Source organism: Gymnodraco acuticeps, unplaced genomic scaffold (assembly GCF_902827175.1).
Source record: "Gymnodraco acuticeps unplaced genomic scaffold, fGymAcu1.1, whole genome shotgun sequence".
Classification (NCBI taxonomy): domain Eukaryota; kingdom Metazoa; phylum Chordata; class Actinopteri; order Perciformes; family Bathydraconidae; genus Gymnodraco; species Gymnodraco acuticeps.
This window is the reverse complement of record NW_022990398.1, coordinates 1,978,208-2,000,329: the sequence shown is the minus strand read 5'-3', so window position 1 is coordinate 2,000,329 and position 22,122 is coordinate 1,978,208. Positions and strand designations below refer to the sequence as shown.

The 22,122-nt window shown below is 39.6% G+C and overlaps 2 protein-coding genes across 4 annotated transcripts; one reads left to right on the top strand and one right to left on the bottom strand.

Moving 5' to 3' along the window:
- The first annotated feature begins 1,024 nt into the window (after positions 1-1,024).
- Positions 1,025-4,603, top strand: serpinh1b (serpin peptidase inhibitor, clade H (heat shock protein 47), member 1b). Of its 3 annotated transcripts, none has more exons than XM_034224640.1 (8): positions 1,025-1,145; positions 1,693-1,724; positions 2,333-2,482; positions 2,590-2,806; positions 2,909-3,179; positions 3,260-3,358; positions 3,458-3,690; positions 3,784-4,603. In XM_034224640.1, exons 3-8 carry the CDS (start codon positions 2,364-2,366, stop codon positions 4,084-4,086), a joined length of 1,242 nt encoding a protein of 413 aa, XP_034080531.1. In that variant the 5' UTR covers positions 1,025-1,145; positions 1,693-1,724; positions 2,333-2,363; the 3' UTR covers positions 4,087-4,603. The 3 variants fall into 3 exon arrangements, with proteins under 3 accessions (XP_034080531.1, XP_034080533.1, XP_034080532.1); XM_034224642.1 differs by having other exon boundaries at positions 2,590-2,782; positions 3,784-4,086; XM_034224641.1 differs by lacking the exon at positions 1,693-1,724 and having other exon boundaries at positions 1,082-1,145.
- Positions 4,604-7,082: 2,479 nt separating this feature from the next.
- Positions 7,083-20,634, bottom strand: gucy2f (guanylate cyclase 2F, retinal). The gene is made up of 19 exons (XM_034224763.1): positions 19,893-20,634; positions 18,829-19,130; positions 15,243-15,597; positions 14,579-14,663; positions 14,019-14,115; positions 13,764-13,889; positions 13,173-13,253; positions 12,875-13,051; positions 12,636-12,792; positions 11,922-12,071; positions 11,644-11,792; positions 10,944-11,107; positions 8,959-9,151; positions 8,395-8,569; positions 8,207-8,305; positions 8,027-8,121; positions 7,841-7,926; positions 7,527-7,622; positions 7,083-7,214 (listed from the first exon to the last, which is right to left on the bottom strand). Exons 1-18 carry the CDS (start codon positions 20,632-20,634, stop codon positions 7,550-7,552), a joined length of 3,306 nt encoding a protein of 1,101 aa, XP_034080654.1. The 3' UTR covers positions 7,083-7,214; positions 7,527-7,549.
- Between the last annotated feature and the right edge of the window lie 1,488 nt (positions 20,635-22,122).

The window sequence follows — 22,122 nt, the reverse complement described above, 5'->3', positions numbered from 1 at the left end:
CAGAAAAAGTATCTTTATAACTAAGATTATGTAAATGACATCAATCTGATTTGTTTGACACAAGTCTTTACAATTTATTTAATTACATGATGTTCTTCCACAATTCAAGAACAAGAGATTCTGCTCTGCACACAGCAGTTTTTACGACAGTGTTTCTATTTAAAACCCCCGTCCTTCCACCGCTGTGCTCCAGCAGCTGAGCAGGACAGACGTGGCACTGTGGGGGTGGGGGAAGGGCTGGAGACCCTCTGTGAAGCAAGAATAGGACTACGACAGAGGTGAGCTTTCAAATGTATTCTCATTCCCATCTTAAATGAGACATATGTGTAACAATGTTAACAAAAATGTAATTAATGCTTTTCTTTCTTCTACATTGGCAACCAATGTGCGTGCCCATTCACTGATGTCTTGCCTGCTGAGATTGCAGAAGGATTATGTACGGTGGCTGGGAAGGGCAAACAATAATTACAAAGCGTGAAACAAAGCTTGAGACAGATATACATTATATAAAACAAAATTACATTAGCAAAACACTTTAAACAAGGAAAAAATCAATTTAACATTGACAACATTTTTTTAACAAGATGCGAAACACTTCTACAAATCTAGAGACAAATTTACATTTTATAAAACAATATTACATTTTATAAAACAACATTTAAGAGGGTAATGCACTCGTAAAACAACTGCAAAAAGTGTTTACATGCGACATATTAACATGAATTATTAGAATTATTAAAATTAAAAAATCATCTTTTGTATGTGATGAAACCCATGTTAGAGATTGAGTCAGCAAGCAGCGTAAGAAGCTAAAGGCTAAGGAGTTTTGTCTGTTCTGACCCAGAATCAGATGTTCTCTGTGTTTCTGTCTGAAGCCACAGCAAGAAAGGTTTGAAAGCTGAACCCAGATCAGCGCTGGGGAGTTCATTTCAGGCAACCCCTCTCATTCCAGCCTGTGGTTTGAAGTGGGACGTCCCAGCTCCCTGCTCCCAGCTTCCTGAGGAAAGACACACACCCTCTTTTGCCCATTCCCACTTCTAGAAAGTTCTTTTTCTGGCTATAAAAAGCAGGGTAGTTTGTTACAGTCACATTATCCACAGGACACAAGTCAGAAGAGAGAAGAGAACCCTGCTAATCTTTGCCAGGTAAGGATCGGAAGATAATTGTCTTTAATTCAGGAAGAAATGCAGAGTAATGGAGTAATTTGTTTCATCGTTACAGTGCAGCATTTTTCCAATTCAACCCTCAAACATTCAAAACGTTTTTCACTATCTTCATGACCCGCACACATCATTTTATAGTTTATCTGCATTGCATTGTTGTCATACAATATATATGAGGATACTGAAGTTTTTTGACTCTTGCATGTCCCTTTCCAGTCCATTTAAATGCATTAATTGCATTGAAATGAGAAGTACCGTATATGCACCCATGTGTTTTGTTTTTTTTAAATACTTGAATCCATCACTTTTTAATGTAGAGAAGTCAAAACTGCCCGTTTGTGTCCCAGCTGACTAGATGAACCTTTTTTTTCTGGGTCACAAAGCGAGGAATACAAAATATGAAGTGTCTCATTGATAGTGATTACTAACATGCATAATAACTTAAACGTGAAAACAAAACTCCATCAGAGCCTGTATAATATTTCTGCCTGCTTTATGGAGATTGTTAAATACACCTCTTGTCTTTCAGAATGAAAATGGCAGACATGAAAACATCTAAAGGTATCCGAATATGATGCAAAGTATCACAAAAATGCAAATATAGAGATGAAGACATTATATCTCTGCTCTCAGAATGGTGGATAAGGCTCAGAAACAAGATGCTGATGCAGGGCGATAATTACAGTCCTATAAATCTGGTCCTTTGTTTGAAAAACGTATGGGATGAGCTAGATGTTACCTGCAGGCACAACACTTTTCTCTAGGAAGAAACATGGCTCCGAGTGCTGCTAAAGCGAACATGTCAAAGTGGAAAAGAGGTTTTTAAAGTCATTGAAGTGCAGACGTGCAGTGGTTCGAATCTATGTAGAGAACAAAGAGGCATCATATTTCAGTGTCTGCACAGCTTCACTCTGAGAGGACGTACCAGCTATACAGCTTAGCCTCAGCCAGCCCTGCCCTTCAACGATCTGCTCCACATCTCAAATATAGTCTATGTCATGGCATTCAGAATTTCTCAGTTGATGAATCATTTATTCCACAGACTCCCCCTGAGGAAACATTCTGACGTGTGCCTTCCATCTCAAACATACACATTTATTAGATTTTACAAAACAAAGTCAGGTTCAAAGATGTTAACCCTAGCTGTGTCTTCTGTTCCTTTTTCACAGGCTGTTGTAGCTGCTTTTGGAGACAAACAGGATGTGGATGACAAACGTCGTCGCTCTTTGTTTGCTGGCCCTCGTGGCCTCTGCAGAGGACAAGAAGCTGAGCAGCCATGCCACCACGCTGGCTGATAAAAGTGCCAACCTGGCATTTAGGTCTGAAATCAACTCTTAGCTTCACTTGGTTTTTCCTATCCATTTGTTGTTATATTTTTCTGGTTAGAAACAAAAGCAAATCATCTCTTCTTGTGATTTCCTTTCAGCCTCTACAACAAAATGGCAAAGGAGAAAGGCACAGAGAACATCCTCATCTCTCCTGTGGTGGTGGCCTCCTCCCTGGGGATGGTGGCTCTTGGGGGCAAGTCTTCCACTGCCTCCCAGGTCAAAAAGGTCCTCAGTGCTGACAATATGAAGGATGAGCATCTGCATGCAGGCCTTTCAGAACTGCTCTCTGGCGTAAGAACAATGTTACATCCTACAGTACGTATTGGACTTTATTTCTTCACAAAACTCAAAGGACACCTTCATTCCTTTTTATGTATTGCTCTTTTGTCACTATTATGTATGTTACACCTTTTTCAGGTGAGCGATGCCAAGACACGCAACACTACCTGGAAGATCAACAACCGCCTCTATGGTCCCAGCTCCGTCTCGTTTGCTAATGACTTTGTGAAAAACAGCAAGAAGCACTACAACTACGACCATTCAAAAATAAACATCAGAGACAAGAGGAGTGCAGTGAACTCCATCAACGAGTGGGCAGCAAAGTCCACAGACGGCAAACTGGCTGAGGTCACCAAGGATGTTCCGAACCCAGATGGAGCCATGATTGTCAACGCTATGTACTTCAAGCGTGAGTATAAATACTGACTTTTATTGATATTTTTAAAATACATAATGCAGATGAGTAACTGTGTTTGTTTTGTCCCACAGCTCACTGGTTTGAGACATTCAATGGTGACATGGTGGACAAGCGTGCATTCCTGGTTACCCGATCACTCACCATTGGAGTTCCTATGATGCATCGTACAGGTGGGTTTTCTCCAATGTCTCTAGACTTTGGACCTTAACTCATTATGTCATTAAAAAGTCTGCCAATGAGAGCAAGCAAGATTGTTGTGCTCTCTGCAGGTCTGTATGACTTCCACGAGGACAAGGAGAACCGTGTCTTTGTGCTGAACATGCCTCTGGGTCAGAAGCAGGCCTCTTTGATCCTCATCATGCCCTACTATCTGGAGCCCCTCGAACGCCTAGAGAAACTCCTGACCAGGAAGCAGGTGGACACCTGGATCAGCAAGTTGGAAAACAGGGCTGTGGCCATTTCCCTGCCAAAAATCGCAATGGAAGTCAGCCACAATCTGCAGGTAAGTGTCGGAAATGTGATGGTTGTGAGAAGATAGTCTAAATACCAACCAGAAGCCATTTGAATTATAAAAAAACATCTCTGTATTTTCTAGAAACACCTGGCTGAGCTTGGCCTGACCGAGGCTGTGGACAAAGCCAAGGCTGACCTGTCCAACATCTCCGGAAAGAAAGACCTGTACCTGTCCAACGTTTTCCACGCGTCAGCCATGGAGATGGACGTGATAGGAAACCCGTTCGACACCAGCATCTACAGCTCAGGAAAGCTGAGCAACCCCCAACTTTTCTACGTAGATCACCCCTTCATTTTCCTGTTGAAGGACAACAAGAGTAACTCTATCCTGTACATTGGCAGGGTGGTCAGACCTAAAGGTGACGTGTTACGCGACGAGTTGTAATGTTAATGGGAATTGGGTTGGGTAGATTAGTTATTTCTGAAATGGTGGCAGGAAACTGTGTATTTTTGGTATGACTGTTAACTCGTGAGCACATTCCTGTTGGCAATCTGTGGACTTAGTTCCTTAGCCCTCTGTTTTTGTACAAGATCAAATTTTCCAGGGAACAATTTCTCAAAGCCAACACATTAGGTTTCAACCTTTAGTCCCCCTATTTAAGATCTTTATGAACAAACGCGAGACAACAAGCTTATACTAAGTGCGTTTTCTTCACAACCTGTAAGTAAGGCTTTGACCCTGATCCATGTACGTTTTCTTGCATCATCTTTAATGTTTAAAGTTAAGAAAGATCTTTGCACAAGCTTTGTCTCACTCATTCCCTTCACATGCTGGTTTTTGTTATTGTGCCTTATTCATGTTCACTTGCCAACCATACTGTTTCATGTTGTTGCTGTAGGTATTTTCAACATAAAAAGCTGTTGGAATCGTGTTATGTCATATATGAGTTTTTCAATAAAAAAACAAAACGAGCGTGTGTTTTTTTTTTTTGCAAGTTATGTCTGAATACCATCCAAACAGTTGATAGAGTCTTCTGGAGGTTTAAGCAGAGGAGTGTGAGCTCGCTAGAGATAACATCTGAAAGGAAAAGGTAAACAATCTTTCCAGTCGGCTGGAGGATGAACAAAACCTCCAGGTCTGGAATGTAGGGGTCATTGCTAATCTCCCGTAGAAAACTATGCCGAATATTTCGTGGTTCACTTCCCTAACCACCACTGGGAAAGTCAGTGGGATTTCAGTTGGGATGTCCCAAACAGAGGAAAAGCAGACTCAGCAGTGCAGGAACTGGAGTGCAGGGTTCTGATGGCGAGTGGCAATCTCATGCAGTTCCAGCACAGCAGATAAAAAGGTGTAGTAATTAGACCAAAAACAAATTAGAAGTCTCAAAGGTGCTCCCATACAGACCAAGCATTACTTAAGCCTACTTTTCATTTATTGTACATTTGAACACATAAATGTGTCAAAAATGCAAATAACAATAGATCTTGAATCATTTAATTATTTTATGAAGTCATATTCTCATAAATGTATTCTTTGCATTTCTTTCTATATTTACAGACAAATAACATAAATTACACAATATACATATTTCAGACTGACTGTTGTTGTTTTGAACACCAAAACATGAATAAAACATGCTTATATTACCAATATTAAGATGTTGACATAAAGATTTTAAGTTATTTAAAAAAAAAAAGAGTATAATTTAATTTACCGTTGACTCAATATCTAGGGGTTTGGATCAAAACAACGCTTTTTCAAAAACATTTCTATCAAATAACACATTTCATTATTATTATCTTTTTAGGTTGAAATATGTGCATCCTCTGGTATTCCCTTATAATATACCTATATGTCCTTTTTTGATAAATTGCATATTGATTAATATTGTTTACTCGGAAGCATTCAAATCCACTTAATGCCCCTTAGAAATCGTAATGTTGAACACTAGATGGGGCTCTTCAGCGGCTGGACAACTTTCAGACACATCTTGCATCGTTATGAAAATCTTTAAATGTATCATACCTGCTTAAAGAACTTGGGTTACAATCTGTAACCCTAGTTTGTATTGCTAACACAATGAAATGACATACAATCATTGATATAGACACTCAAAGAGAAAAACTGTAGCCCAGATTTGCACAACAATTAGCACATCATCAGCCTCACAATAAACACACTTCTCTTCATTGAACACAGAGATATAACTTGATGTCACTTCTTTGCAATTGTAATGCAACCGTTTACGGTCTAGGTCTTCTTTTATGATTTGGTGCTATATAAATAGACATTGATTTGATGTACAACATACTTTCCTATGCTGCGTTCTTTCCTATGTTGATACACAGCTGTTAGGTGTACAGACACGTTGGTGCGTGCAGTTATTCACCAATCAATCCATTTATGCACAATAAAAAGGCAACAGGTGAGTATGCCTGTTTTTTGGTCGCCATGAATGTTTTTGCTATGTTTATGAGATAAATGTGTTTGTTTGTATTTACTCTGCAAAATGCAACCTTTGGAAATGCATGGAGTTGCAAATGTACATTATGAAGAGAAGTACTAACCTTGTGTGTTGGGTTTGTTCAATATATTCATGAACTTCACTGAAAATATCTCTGGAAAATGCAAACCCAGACTCATATTTCATCATTAAAATAAGAGAGAACGATTTAGATTAAGCACAGCAGTGTGTCATTGGTTCAAAGAGTTAGGATGAACCACATGTGACAGAATAGCGATACATATCACTAAAGGACCTGAAAACTGTATTTCATATAAATCTATATGAAAGAAGAATATGTTTGTTGCATTGTCATTACTGAGTCACACTTTCATAAGTGTAAAAAAAGGTTAAAGCTCTATTTTAGTGTTTCATTCTTAATATTCCTTGTCATCTTTCTCAATCAAAGTAGAAATATATTGTTGTATGATGAGTGTTTTAAATATTCTCTCTTTTGATGATCATATAATAGCAGCCATTGTCTCAAACGTCTAATAACTTAAACCTGGCCACAACAAAGTAACATCCTCAGCTCCACAACTCTATTATGAGCTTTCGTGGCAAACAAAAAAAGATATTACCCCCAAAAAAAATTACATTTCATTTTGAAACAGGCGTTTGGGGCAATCATTCTGATGGGTGAAATAGCTAGGTGACCACCCAGTGGCCGGTGAGTGCACGGAGGAGTGAATAAGAGGAGTGAATAAGTGCATCCTTCACTAAGGAGCGGTTCACCTTCCCCGCGTTGCAGCTTGTACGTAGATAGGTAATGCGAAGGACGACTCTCATTACATTAGCACCGTAATGTTCTGCTGTGCTGGCTGCAGGTGGATTAGCCAGTCCGGGGACAATCCTCTTAAACAAGTCGGCACTAAGCCACAGTGAGAGCCTGGGTGCTCCAGCTCTCTATTCCTCAGGATGTGTCCTTCTGTCTATCCTTCCTCTGGTTTCCTTCCTTTGTAACATCTTTCCTTCTCTTCCTTTCTTTCAGGTCTTTTTATCCACCTGCCTGTTGGCCTCGCGAAAAAGAGTCTTGATCTCCTCAGTCACCATTTCCTGCCAGTTGTCCCTAGGAGATGCAGATGGTGGAGTTAAGACCGATATTGGGTTTTACAGAGACACTTGAAGGCATGCCACAAGAAACACAAAAACACAGTAGAATAAATGAGTTAGTCACAGTAAAAACGAGTGAAACAAACAAAGAGGGCTTTCCCCAATCTGCTTAAGAAGATGTAGAAGGTGATAAGATCAAGAGATTATTGAGACTAATACAGCACAGAATAAATGAGAGAGGTCGGACTCAGGCGTCGTTTCTGGTCACATCAAACTGACACAGCCACATTTCCACAACACAACACCGGCTGCCATGCAGGTCTCTAACCTCCTGTGTTTGGACTGAGAGAGTCAAGCCTTTTTCTCAGCTTTCTTTCTCTTGTACTCAGCTATATCCTCAGGGTTCAGACCGTGGCTATCTTCCCTGAAGTAACATTCAGATAGTTATAATTTGTATCATCGAAAGTGTATCAGAGGCAGCAGGCAGACATGGATTGATAGCATTAATGAAACGTAACATCCAAATTGGCAATTTCAACTTGGGGACAGGTAATCATTTTGGGATTTTGTATACATTTACTTATTATCTTAGAATTAAGCCATACAAAAGGTGAAAGAAGTAACAACATTTGAATGTCTTACCCCGGTTTGATCTCTGGCGGACTTGGCAAAGGCTTTGTAAAGTTTGTTTTCCCTACAAGCCAGTATGTCTCTTCAATACCTTTACCCTAAAAAACAAACGAGAAAACATGGATTTATAGGTCTCCTTCAAAATATTTGTCCACATACCAAACACTGAAGTTACATATTTGTAAAATGCCACGTTACCTTCAGCTCTGTCTTGCCTCTCACATCTATTTTATAACCTTCATTTAGGGAATGGAGGATTTTCACAGTGTTCATGTTAACATGGATTCTATAAGCTGAGGGACAAAGAGGGGGGAAGAAGTTATTACACTATTACAAAACATGAAACTACACAACTAAATGTGTGCCCAGGAAACTCACGCAGCCCAGTGGATTCCATACGGGACGCAGTGTTGACGGTGTCTCCAAAAAGGCAGTACCGAGGCATCGTCAGACCGACCACTCCAGCAACACAGGGCCCTGAAACACAACAAAGATAATCAGAAAATAATGTATTCGTCCAACGTGCTTATCGAGTGTTAGAACAATAACAATGTGAAGAATCTCACCTGAATGGATGCCTATGCGTATCCTGACGGGCACGTTTGGCATGTGCCGCATTTGGAAGGTTCCCACCGAGCTGAGAATGTTCAGGGACATGTTGGCAATCTCAGCAGCGTGCTTGTTGCCATTTCTTTTGGGCAAACCAGATGCTACCATGTAAGCATCCCCAATGGTCTCCACCTAGATATTATCAACATATTTATTCAGTTATGGGCACATAAGACTGTAACATTCCTGAGCTCTTTGAAGCACAGTCAAAAGTATTTTATTCCACTGTACAGTATTTTATTTGACATTCTCCATCATATTTGAAATGAAGTAGTTCACTTATTTCTGCATTTTTCTTGCACCGTTGTGTCACTTATGTCTCATTGAATGTCCTGTATGTTGCACTGTTGGAAAAGCCTGGGAGTTTCCATTGCCAACAACCACGCTGTGACTTTTGTGCGTTTGACAATAAAACCTTTAAATCTTAGATTTTGAATCAGTGTTTGGACTGTAGACACAAGCTGTTGAATTGCATGTTAACACTTAAATGACCCTTATAAATATCGAGCATGTTTTCTGACCTTGTAGACATCATGGTTGCTGAGCACGGCGTCAAACAGAGAGTAGAGGTCATTCAGAAGGTCGACCACCTCGATGGGATCACTGAGCGAGGAGATGGTGGTGAAACCTACAATGTCGCTGAAGTAGATCGTCACCTGGTCGAAGTACTCTGGCTCCACTGTGGCTCCGGTCTTCAGGGCCTCGGCCACAGATCTAAAGACGGGCAGAACAGTGACAAGAAACAGATAGTCAGTTGTTTTATCTCAAAGGGGCCCTTGTATGCTTTTGGGGTTTTCCCTTTCCTGTTATTTTTTGTGAATGTAAATGGTTTGCAAAGGGTAACATCTCTAAATTGCATCGAAAGGGACTGCTTTGTTTACTTCCTGAACATATTGACATCACTGACAGCACACTGCGCGACATCTCTACACTCTAAAAACGAATTCAGGCGACCTTTCACCTCCACTTAATTAAATGCATGGTTGCAAGATAAAAATGTGAGTTAATTGATTTAGATAAACATTTTAAGTTGCACACATTAATTTATAAGTTGTGTTGACGTAATAATGTTGGTAATTACATCAACTTAATATTGTGTGTAATTTGAACTCTGATTTCTGCGTTAATTTACTTAAAGCTAAATTCAAGTTGTAGTAAGTAATGCAATTGGCTTGATAACTTAATGGTTCTGCACCTTGAGTTAAGGATTTCAAGTCCACTCCCACTTAACATGCCTGGACAAGTTCCCACAGTTAAGACAAATAGAAATATACAAAGGACATTTTAAGGTGAGTGTCATCTTTTGTCATTCAAATACAGTAGATAGCCTTGTAGTTGCACTGTATAGGCAAATTGCTGTTTGACCAACATTAGCAGCCTTTGAACTGTGAATAGTTCTGTGAGAGGATACATAGTAGTAGAGGCTACTGTGAGAGTAAAAATACTATTGTGATATCGCTTTTTATTCAAAATGAATCTCGGTGAAGCAGATCAAGGACATGCTTCTTGAGGTAGGATCGTTATTTAGAGTTGTCATTGAAATGCAAGTTGTTGGCAGTCACCCATTCAGAATATATTCATTTAGGTCATTTCTCTTTTTTTCCTTTTTCAAAAATAGCACAATACAATTGAAGTGCGCAGAGAACTATAGAAACCGCTGCCTTGTCGTGTACCTTGGAGAAAAGGAAGAGGACCTTTTCAAGGAGTTTAGCGACGTAATTAAAAATCTTGAAATAAAATAAAATCCACGGGCACAGTGTAAAAACACAGGACAAAAGCACTGCTCTCTGTCAGTTACATTTTGAAGCATATTGCACTTTTGGCCACACCCCAATCAATAATATCGTAGCAACGTTCAGCATGGATAGGTGTTGACAGCAATGGCATGGGAAAAGGATTGTGTACAATTTGAAAAGTGGCTTCTGCTCTTCACTTAACCAGTTCACATATTGTATGGAACCTGCAAAAAAGATGAGAAGATACACTAAAACTTGCACGGTTGTGATTGACAAAATCTGTCCACATGCATTTAAACACTAGGCAAAGTACTCAAAAGCACCTCTGTGTGTCTTCAGGACCACATTGCCATGACGACACACACATGCAGACTCAATAGGTGAAAACAATACCAGCGTTGCTTTAGCAGCTGGTAATAATGGCTCTGAATTCGCTAAGAGTGACAGTTTAAAAAGTATGCAATTACCTAATTCATGATCTATTATGCGCTAACAGGCAGTATGAGAAAAATAAAGAGCTTTTTGAACATTAAAGCATGGAGACATGTCACAGTAGAGGCACAACATACTAATATGAACCTGAAAATGAGCATAATGTTGTTGTGTGTGTGTGTGTGTGTGTGTGTGTGTGTGTGTGTGTGTGTGTGTGTGTGTGTGTGTGTGTGTGTGTGTGTGTGTGTGTGTGTGTGTGTGTGTGTGTGTGTGTGTGTGTGTGTGTGTGTGTGTGTGTGTGTGTGTGTGTGTGTGTGTGTGTTTGTGTGTGTACTCACGGTGGCAGCATCTCTGACAGCAGTTTTTCTGTTCTCTGTTTTTCCGCCTCCAGCTCTTCGGTTCTCTCTCTGATGAGATCCTCCAGGTTGGAGCTGTACTGCTCCAGCATCCGCAGCATGGAGTCAATTATGTTTGTCTTCTTCCCCTTGTTGATTATCTTGAACTACTCGCAATAAAAAACAATACAGAATCACATTAAATGATACTCGTAAAATTCTATTCTAATAACCGGCCGTAAAATAAGAAAAGTTTGATGAAGGGAATAATCTTAAGCAATTCAAAATTCATTCTTACACAACTTGTCAATCTTCAGATCTTCATCACCCCAAATGTATCACTTACCAAAGTACATTTTCAATAATTTATAGATTAGGTTACCTAATTATGAAATGGCTTTTTCCACCTTACAAAATAAATCTCTATAAATTGTTGAACACATAAAAAAAACGTGTATCTGCTTTTCCCTATGTGTTTGAAATCCATCTATCAATATTGTATAATTGTATTTGCTTTGTATTGTTTAACTCATAGTGACAATATGCAATTAATATTGAATTCATATTACTTTTTGTATAATCAATCTTGACATTTACCATTATTCAGGTTGAGGGTTCAAATAAGCCCAGTGTGTTTTCTGCCTCTTCCTGCACTGTACATGTTTGTGTTCTGTTAAACTGTGCAAACAATATCAAAATGTACCCTGTCAAAGATCTCATGAAATGTTGGTCGGCGTTCTGGCATTTCGCTCCAGCACTGCTTCATCAGCTGGATACACTCCAGAGGTGCCTGGTCCGGGGCCACAGTGGGGCGGCACATGGGCGGGGGCTTCTTCACCTTACGTATGATCTCTAGTGAGGAGACAGAAGACATGGAACAAATCAGAATGCAGTAAAAATGTATGAAATGTTCCTCAAATCTCCACCTCATTGATCTCAAACTAATGAACAGTCCTCTCTCTCTCCGTGATGGATACGCACCCTCGGGTGTCAGACCCAGCATGCAGTATGGAAGCCCTCTGACCACCACCTCCTGAAGGATGATGGAGAAGCTGTACACGTCTCCTTTGTAGGTGCCTTTGCGTGAGTTCGCATTGTCCCTTAAGAACTCTGGAGCTGTCCAAAATAACTCTTGTGGAAAAAAGAATGGCCAAAGAAATAGGTTTGAAACATGATACAATGAACAAAGTGAAACATTGACTTAAATTAAATGTATTATTTCAACAAATTACACATACTAAAAGCAATTAAGTTTAAATAAAGAATATTAGTTTCAACTTAATATTATTGCTTGCAACTTACCTTATACAATTATGTGTAAATTGTTGACATAATACATTTAATGTTCTTTTTTCAGAGGGTGTGCTCTAGTATGTGCTGTAATTGTGCTTCAAGTGGGTTGTCAATTTGCTCATTTGTTTTTGTCTTTGATTATGTTTAGTAATTGTACTTGGGTTTTTTTCTGTGCTACTGCGCTTTTGTATGTTTTTGTTAATGCCATCAACCTGCCAGAAACTGCAGAGGAAGAATGTGTGTGGACAACAAATGTGCATAGCACCTTCTTAAATAAATAAATAAAAACAAATATAAATACACGCATAAGTTAAAACATTCAACCTCATCTTAACAGCACTTTTGAAAGGCTAATGTTGTATATTGGATAGTCATGAATAGCAGTGAGGCATTCTTTCATACCTTCAGGTGGAGGTTCTTCTAAAGGAGCTTTTTGAGCATCCAGCAGCTCATTGAAGCCATGGTCAGTAATCTTCAGGACAAAACGCCCGTCCACCACACAGTTACGAGATTTAAGTCTGCCATGGGGGAATTCTTTGTGGTGAAGGTATTTCATACCCTGGACGCACAATATGTTTTACAATGAGGTTAACCATAGAATAAATGTCAACAAACCAATGGGGCAGTTCATCAGCGTTTACCTTGATGAGGTCGAGCAAAAGCGAAGACTTGAACATCCAGTCTAATTTGACGTCCTCTCTTCTCAGCAAGTCCTGCAGACTGCCCCGGGAGCAGTGCTCCGTCACCACCGCAAACATAGAGCAGTCCAGAAAGAACCCAAGGAACGGATTCACGTTCTCGTTTCTCAGGTCTTTCATCTGAGAAAGCAGATAAGGAATTATGTTGTAATGATCCAGAAGTATGAATGAATGTTTTATTACAATAGTTAGCTACAGCACTTATTACTACTGGAACTTAGGTGAGGACATGCTTCTCTACCTTTGTGAAAATCCTGGTGGTGCTCTGCTTCACTTCTTTGAACTGACCCTTCTTAAATTTCCTCAGCCACACCCAGTCGCCCTGGAAGAGAAGTCATGTGTTTGCAGTGGGATCCACTTCAGTGTTTCACATTTTTTACATATGGTTTTATTGACTTCAAAACGTTTTAAACTCTTTTAGACAAAATATGTATTTTACTACTAAAAAACAAACATTTATTGCCGCCTGATCATTCATCCATCCACATTTCATGTGAGTATCTGGGACGTACTGTTGTGATTCCTGATTTAAAACCACTTTAAATCGTGCACAATATTTGAGAGGACAAGAACTAAAGCCAAATTAAATCTTCACTAACCTAGAACAAATAGTCAAACCTAACCTCAACCTCCCTCAAAAATTGATTTAAACATAAATCAATGACACATTAAAACCAAGTGTCGAATGGGTTTACACTGTCTTAAAAACATGGCAAGAGTTGTGTCATTGTTGAATGTCCTATAAGAGTTAACAGCCCAGACATTAGCTTTAGAAGGACAACGTCACATACAGGCTGAAGCAGCAGGAGGAATGACTCTCAGTGTTACATACCTCGTACACGGCTACATTGGTGGTCTCATGAGTGGTTGTCTGTAAGCTGTTAACAGAGTGTGAGCGGTCTCCATTTTTCTCCTCTATAGCACTCTTTGAGTCGCCTAGATCTTCTAAATTAAGTTTCTGAGGGAAATAAAACAACAGTGGAATATTTTATGGAATGAGTACCATCCTGAAACGTTTCATTCAATGTGATATGTCTACTTAGTATAATTCAGAAAACACATGGAAAAGAGATTTGCTGATGCTTACCTTGTTGCTTGGCTGAGGATCGATAAACGTGAGATCTTCCAAAGTCAGAAGTATCCGATTAGGACCTTTGAGCAGTCGGATTTGTTGGAGTCTCCTCCTGTAAATTAGATCAAGAAAAAGATAAATGAATTGGTACAAAAGTAGGTAGCGGGATTCATAAGTCTAACTCAGGATTCTCTTATCTTCAGAGCGAAGACAGATAACCAAAATAAATGCACCTTCTTATGTGAGAACTACTTCTAGTATCCTGTCGGCAAAAAGTACTTGGATATTAAATAAGGGTCAGGATTATCAGCAATACACTTTTGGAAAATACGTTAATTTGATTTCAACAGTATTTATAGATGTTTTGGTTATTCTGCTTTCTTTTGCCAAATATTATTCTCTACCTTTTGTTTTTGTTACTATTTTTCTATATACCCTTTTCATGCTCAAGCATCTACACAGAACATCCATTATTGTGCACACTAAATGCGATGCAGCTGAAGAAAAGCACAGGAGAGGAACACTGCTACTTGTTTGCTTTAAAAGAAGAACCTATATCTATCTACAGGCTGTACCTGATGTAAAGACCAACAAGGAGCCCTCCAACAGCCAAAGAAAAGATGACAGCAAACACCACTATGATGTAGGTGACCTCCACACCTGGGGATGACAACAGGTAACTTGATGTTGGGGGAAAAGCATGGAGTAGATGCAACTGTGAAGGGCTTGAGAAACCACACATCCATACGTCATTCACATGAACACACACACACACACACACCATGTAAACATCACTTCAGGGGACATTACATTGACTTACATGCATTTCATGGAGACTTATCCTAACCTTAACCATAACCAACACATGCCTAACCCTAACCCTTACCCTTACCCTAACCAAGTCTTCACCCTAAAATTAATGATTCCCCTCATGGGGACCTCCAATGTGTCCCCACACGTGACTGTGTAAACAGATTTAGGTCCCCACAAGTATAGTAATGCTAGGCCACACACACACACACACACACACACACACACACACACACACACACACACACACACACACACCACACACACACACCACACACACACACACACACACACACACACACACAACACACACACACACACACACACCACACACACACACACACACACACACACAACACACACACACACACACACACACACACACACACACACACACACACACACACACACCAAAGCGAAGCCCCTTACCTCCAGTGCAGAGGATTTTTTTGTCAAACCAGCAGCTTGAATCAGATGGCGGAGGATATCCTCCAGGATAGTGAATGGAATGGCCAGCAAAACGAAGCACTCTGGACTTAAGGTCCAACAGAAAGGTATGGTAGAGCTGGCTCCCAATGCCGTCAGAGTCCAGGATGACGTACTTGGTCAGAACGTCCCCAGCAGCGTCCACCGTGATCCTCTGGTTGAAGCCGGTGAAGTTTGTGTTCTTTTTGAAGTACGCCAGGTTGACTCCTGACAGCAGCTCTCCTGCCTTCCTGACATTGTGGATGGACTTGGCCACCAGGTAGATGCTGTTATAGATAGTTCCAAATAGTGGATTAACCTGCAAGAAAAGACATGATGTGTTAAGCATTATATTTCAACTTTATATCACCCCCTCATGAAATTTGAGCAGTAAATTGTCGCAGTCTGTTTGCTAACATGCAGTGGTCTTATGTAACTATGTACATTTACTCAAGTACTGTATTAAAGTCACATTTGAGAGATTTTTTGCTAATTTGTACTTTCACCCTATTACAATATAGAGGTAAATGGTGTACTTTTACTCCACTACATTTATTTAATACCTTTAGTTACTTTGCACATTTGCATTAATAATGACAAATATAAACAACACTTTAAAAGGACTTTAGTTACACTTTGAGTAACATTCACAAGCCACCCTGCAGAGTACAAGGCTGCACCTTTACCAGCTTTGAAAGAAGCATGAATGCCTCCATAATTATAATCAAAACATACAATATGTGGGCCATTCCCGAATTGGGGGACATTTCATGTCCCACATATAACAAATCAAATAATCCATGCCCAAAAAGCTAAAACATGCACGTATTGTGTTACATATACTTGCCTTCAGACAATGTGCATATAAAGTTGTGGAAAAAGTGATTTCAAAATCATATTTAAAATATCAAATAGCTCTCGAGCATCCCCTAAAATTGCCTTTTTCTCTTGTCCCAGTTTCTTGGTGACCAACTTGCATGTCAAATGTAACATTTAAAATGTGTTTTTTATTTACTTTTGTTGGTATTATTCTATTGATATATGTCTCTTGTAATGGTAAAATCAATTTGTTAAATCACAAACACATTTTAAATAACAGTAATTTTGCACAGAAGGTGTGTCCCTCAACATGCGCCCAACCCTGTTACCCAAACCTTTTTAGCTTGGCAGAGGAAGTGAAAAAACAGTTTGACACATGACACAGTGGAAAGGACACCAGCAAGCCATGTGCTACTACCATGAGTAGACCAAAACTAAGTCCTCTCTTTTATTTTTTATATATTTCCAATCTTGTCACTCTTGAAGGAGTGTGGCACTCATCCAAATGCAACCCTGTTACTCACATTATGAGACTAAAACAAATTAATTTCAAATGTATCTTTCGTTAGTTAAATATCTAAGTGTGTCCATTCCTTGACAATAGCATTACATTGTGCAGCTAGCATTAATTCCTGAGGTAAAAGCCTGCAACCCTGTTATTATAATTAGAGTAACAGGGTTAATTCTTCATTGGAAAATATATATAAAATATTATCAAACAACATTTCTGTTGTCCTGAGTATTTATTTGTCTAATTTATGTCATGATCTACAATCAAAGGTTATGTAGCCATTTAAACCTTACGCAACCCTGTTACTCTAATTTCAACCCTGTTACTATAGCCTATCATTTTTTCTATTAAAATAATAAGATTAAACCAATTTGATCCAAAAATGACATGAGTATTTAATGTAAATGTGCCTTTCTTTACTTAAAGGTGGGGTAATAATAATAATAATAATAATAAGTGATATTTATATAGCGCCTTTCAAGGGACCCAAGGTCGCTGTACATAGGAGTTTGAGAAACCGGCTCGAGATACACTTTTTGTTGTATTCCATGGAATGCTCTTAACATCCCGATAGCAATGAATATCTTAAGTGCTTTGACAAAAAATCCATAAAAAAATGTAATCTGTGGAAGCCGTAGTACTGTAAAAAGCACGACCAATCATTTGAGCCGGCCCGGCTAAAATAACTGGATGGCCTACCTGCCTGTCAGCCTTCCATCTGTGCACAAAAGTGTACATTTGATGCCTTAGCTGGGCAAATCCCTTTTTTTGATGGTTTATTATCTGTTTTTCCTAAATACAATAAAATAAAAGGTTAATTTTTCAAAAATGTTGTTGTCTAAATTGTCCTCCAATTCTGGAATGACCCATGTGTCAAATACGTGTCACATTTGCATAATGAGCACTTTTACTTTGAATAATTAACTATACAATTAATGTGTAAAGCACTTTGCATGCGTCAGGTGCAGCTCAAAGTGCTTTAAGGCACATATCACAGGAATTTCACTTGTAACAGAGTATTCCTAAATGTTCTACTTTTACTCAAGTAGGGGAGAAGGGGTTAGTTGAGCCAGTGGGTAAATTGAACCACCCCCTGTAACCAGGCAACGCCTTATAGTTGTAACCAAGTGACCAGATATTATGCAAGCTCCACCCATTTCTCATTGCCTGTGAAAGAGGGATACTCATTGTGGTCTGGTAAGTAAACATTTTTACAAAAAAACGTTTTTTGCTGGTCAAAGTACACTTTCTAGATGTCAGCTATATCGGCTGTCATGTCAAAAAAAATGTATCTAGGTTTAAACACATATATTGTATATGTTGATGTGTTGGCAGCGTATTAAACCATGTGAATCATTAAGCTAAAGATGACTCTGAATTTTAATGCTAGGCTATTTTTTCTAAAATGGTGGCTATGGGGTAAAGTGAACCACGGGCCTTGGGGTAAGTTGAGCCAGTTTTTCAATGGAGAAATGAATGAAAGTAGGCCAAGTTGATAATAAGAGCTCATTGTAGGCTACATTTAAAGTTGAATTTACCCTGTGTTTGATTGGTAAGATGTATGAAATTGTATCACCATTTGTATGATTACTTTTGATAATGAAAAATGATAATTTTTCCTTTTAACATATTTAAAAAAATCAATCAATTCAATCGAAATTTATTTATACATATTTGAAAAACTAAGCTTGTATTTGGTTTGTTATTTATTGTTTATAGTTACCTTTAAGATTTGTTGTAGGTATGCCCAGGTTTGAACAGGTATGCCCAGGTCTGAACAGTGGTTCAATTTACCCCCTGACCTGGATAAACTTACCCCTACACTGGGGCAAGTTGAGTCACAAGACTTTTTTTTTTTAAGAAGTAATATTTTCACTGCCCTTGATTAAATATTAATTATTATCATTACCATTGATAGGAGACATCCTGAATTATAGGTGTGTGTTTTCATGTTTACTATGTGTCATTTCTCGTTGCTTAGAGGACAGCATAACTAAAAAATGGCTGAATTGACCCCACTCTCCCCTATATGATCTGAGTAGACTACTACTCCCATCTATGCTAACATGCTAGCGGTGTTAGCAAACACGGCAAAAGTACAAGTTGCAACATTTGTAGTCAACTCGCTTTCAGTTAGGGGGCTGTGGTGGAAGAATAAAATAAGTAACATTTTAATTAAAAAACCAGCTGTAGATGATTAGCTTTTGACATGGTTACTACCTGCTCAGGCTGCACGTCTAGGGTGATTTCCTGACTCCTCTTGGCGGCAGCGAATGCCTCATTGAAGGAAAAAGGCTCAGAGGCCATGGTGATGGTGAGCACAGCATCATAGGCTTCCCTCAGCCTGCTGTTGTTTTGCAGGGGGAAGAACGAGACGTTCGTGTAGGGCAGGCTGTAATGGAGGGTGTCGTAGGGCATGAAGACATACTTCCCTGAGGTCAGGCCCATTTCCTGTGCTTTGAGAAGAAAGGTAGCCTGCTGCTCCCCTCCAATGAGGACTGAGTGCATGCACATGATGATGACTGAAATAGATAAGTAAAAATTATATATTGGTAGAGTGATAACGTGTGTTAGCACAAGTGGAGTTTACACAATGTACTCCAAAAGTTGAAGACAAATCAGAAAGAAGGGTACTTGTGATTAGATGCAAGTGGCAGCACATTACCATGCAGCTGAAGTCTGATTATAGTATATATTCCTACACATTTAGTTCAAGTGTTCAAGCGCGAGTGTTCAAAGTTGTTAAAAATAAGAAGTCGAGGTTCCCTGTAATTTCACTTTTCTCCCAAACTCCTCTTTTCTATCAGCTTTTTCCACTTGATTATTATTTAAAACAAACAAATGAAGCTTCTGCCCCAGTTCACCTTAACCACAAGGTGAAATCTGCAGTGTCAAATGGCATTATTTTCTCTTTAATCTCACTCGTACTCGATACTCTCGCAAGGCTGTTTTTGTTACACTCATGCCAATGAAGCATGTTTGGAATGATAAGCCTATTAAAGAGGATGTGTTGCCTACAGCTTCAAAGGGAGAAAATCCTGGTGGGGAAAATCAAAACGGATGATGGTTTGATGTTTTGCAGTTCAGCCAGGAGTTCACCTGTGATTTAATACCTGCTCCTCATGTTTTTATATTACTATCTCTTTTTGTAAAAACGACTACAACTGCATATAATAACATTTTAATATATTATTCTACTTTTTCATCATCTGGTATCACCTTAACATATACAGTCTCACATGTTATAATTGCTAGCTCCTGTATTAATGTCAGCATAGACTCACCCCTGATTTCTCCTGCTTCCTGGATTTTCCTCAGTGTGCTCTCCATCTCCGTCTCGTTCATGCCAATGGATGTAACCAGGCCAACAGGAAGCCCCTCACGTCTGAGAGCAGTAGCAACTCTCGCAGCAGTGTCCCTCCATATATCCTCATTGGATGAGATCACCACAACACTGGCCCACCTAAAGTATTTCAACACGATGAACAGCACCTCAGAGGGAAAAGGTACTGTCCTGGAAAAGGTCGGGTATCCCATGACCCAGTCCAGCTCATAGTTAACACAGCCATACGAGAATATGGCCTTATCCCAGTTCTTGGAAAGCAGAGAAGCGGCAACACAGTATCCCGGGTTTGTGGGGCCAATAAACACATCCGCCTTGTTCTCATTGTAAATAAATGCAGTGAGAGCTGTGGAGGTTTCGCAAGGTTCCTGGAGAATGATAAAGTCCAGTTTAAGGCCTAGATCCAGATTGAGGTCTCCGTTTATCCTGTTTACAGCGAGCCTTGCGGCTGTAGCCGGCAGAGCCCTGTTCTGCACAGGGTCGCAATTCCAAGGCCCCAGGACCCCCACTTTGAATATTAAACAGCGGACACAACAAGGGAATGTCAATACCCCGAGGAGGACCCATAACAGAAAGTTATAAAAGGGCAGTGTCGTAAAAGTTGGTCTGCTTTTAATTACTGGCATACATGGATGGTTGGACTCCCACAGTGCCCCTCTGAAAGGTGGATGAATATTTTGCATTGTCCTTCCAGGATGTCCAAGATAATGAATCTTCATGTTCACTAATGAATTAACAGTGACACCTGCAAAACAGGCAAAGATAAAAGTATTTCTAATTCTTAAACAAAAGGCTATAGTAAGTCGTGAATGGCGGATTTTAAACAAATGGACCACCTACCATTTATCTAGTGCCATCAGGTCAGTTTCAGGGTCCAATGAGGCATTCACACACGTGTTCCCAAGGTTCTGCTTTTCTGATTCCAAATATTCTGAATTAGCTATTGATCCCGAGCATCCACGGTGTTGCTCCGCTGAAGACACAGCCAATTCATTGTGTTTGGATTATCAGCTGAAAGTGACAGGCTGCAGGCAGAGGGCTGCGCGGTGCGTCTGTCGCGTTTGGAGACAACTTCAGCACCCTGGAGAGCTACTTATGTCCCGCAGTCAGCGCCTCTGAAGGCTCCTGAGCGTTTCCACAAACACTTCTGTTCACGGGAAGCATGTCTGAAGAAAGACAGATCAAATCCCATCCAGCCCCTAGGGGTTCCTTACCATCACAAACATAAATATCCAATTGAAAATTGAAATGCAAATCGAACTTTGAGCGAACTTCCCTAAGAAAAAGTATATTTAAAATTGGGAAAACATTTGTCAATATATAAAGCCAGTGTCAGCTACAAGCCTATTCAGTCAAATCCCTTCAAAGTTACTCTGGGCTAAAACGTAGGTGTTAGCCTCTAATCCATTTTCAGTGAGGCACAATGTAAGAGGATTGACAACAGGCCTTAGTCTACTCTAAAAGCCGTGTTATCATTCAGGCTGGAGCCACACAAGGCCTCTCCCCCTCAGTTACCATACTCCTCTGGAAGTAATGTGTATTGATAATGATATTTTGATGTTAATATACTAAGTGTATATCATGGAAATACAGTTTATCCATAGCATCGACCTCCATATGCTGTTTTTGGTAAACAAACATGTCCTGATGTTCCAGGTGGGGACATTTCCTTGCCATGGAGACACCTCAGCCATACTGCAAGAGGACACCTGGAACGTGCTTTAATTGGTATAATATACACGCTGTACAGCAGGCTCCAGATTAAGTGAATTAGGAGTGGTAGTAATTAAAGATAACGAAGGACCTTCCCTGCAGGTCCCCTGAGTTCTGCTGCCTGTTTTGCCTGCGTCAGTCTTTTCAGCTCTTTTTCAAAAGACGCCACCAGGTAAAGCAACCTTGCCTGACAAATGAGTCACAAACAAATGGTTGCCACGACATCAACAGTGGGTGACGGTGTAAAAGACAAACTATGGACTGGGTGAATTATATACCAGAACCAAAGCCTGGATCAAGTGAATGTCAGTGATTATACATTAGATATTTGATTCTATTATTCCATTATAAGGTGATAGGGTAAACCACTATTACATATAGTCTACAACTCTTCACTATTGATTTTTTATGTGAAGTCCAACATAGGTTTAAATGTATTTCATATAAGAGTAGTTTAC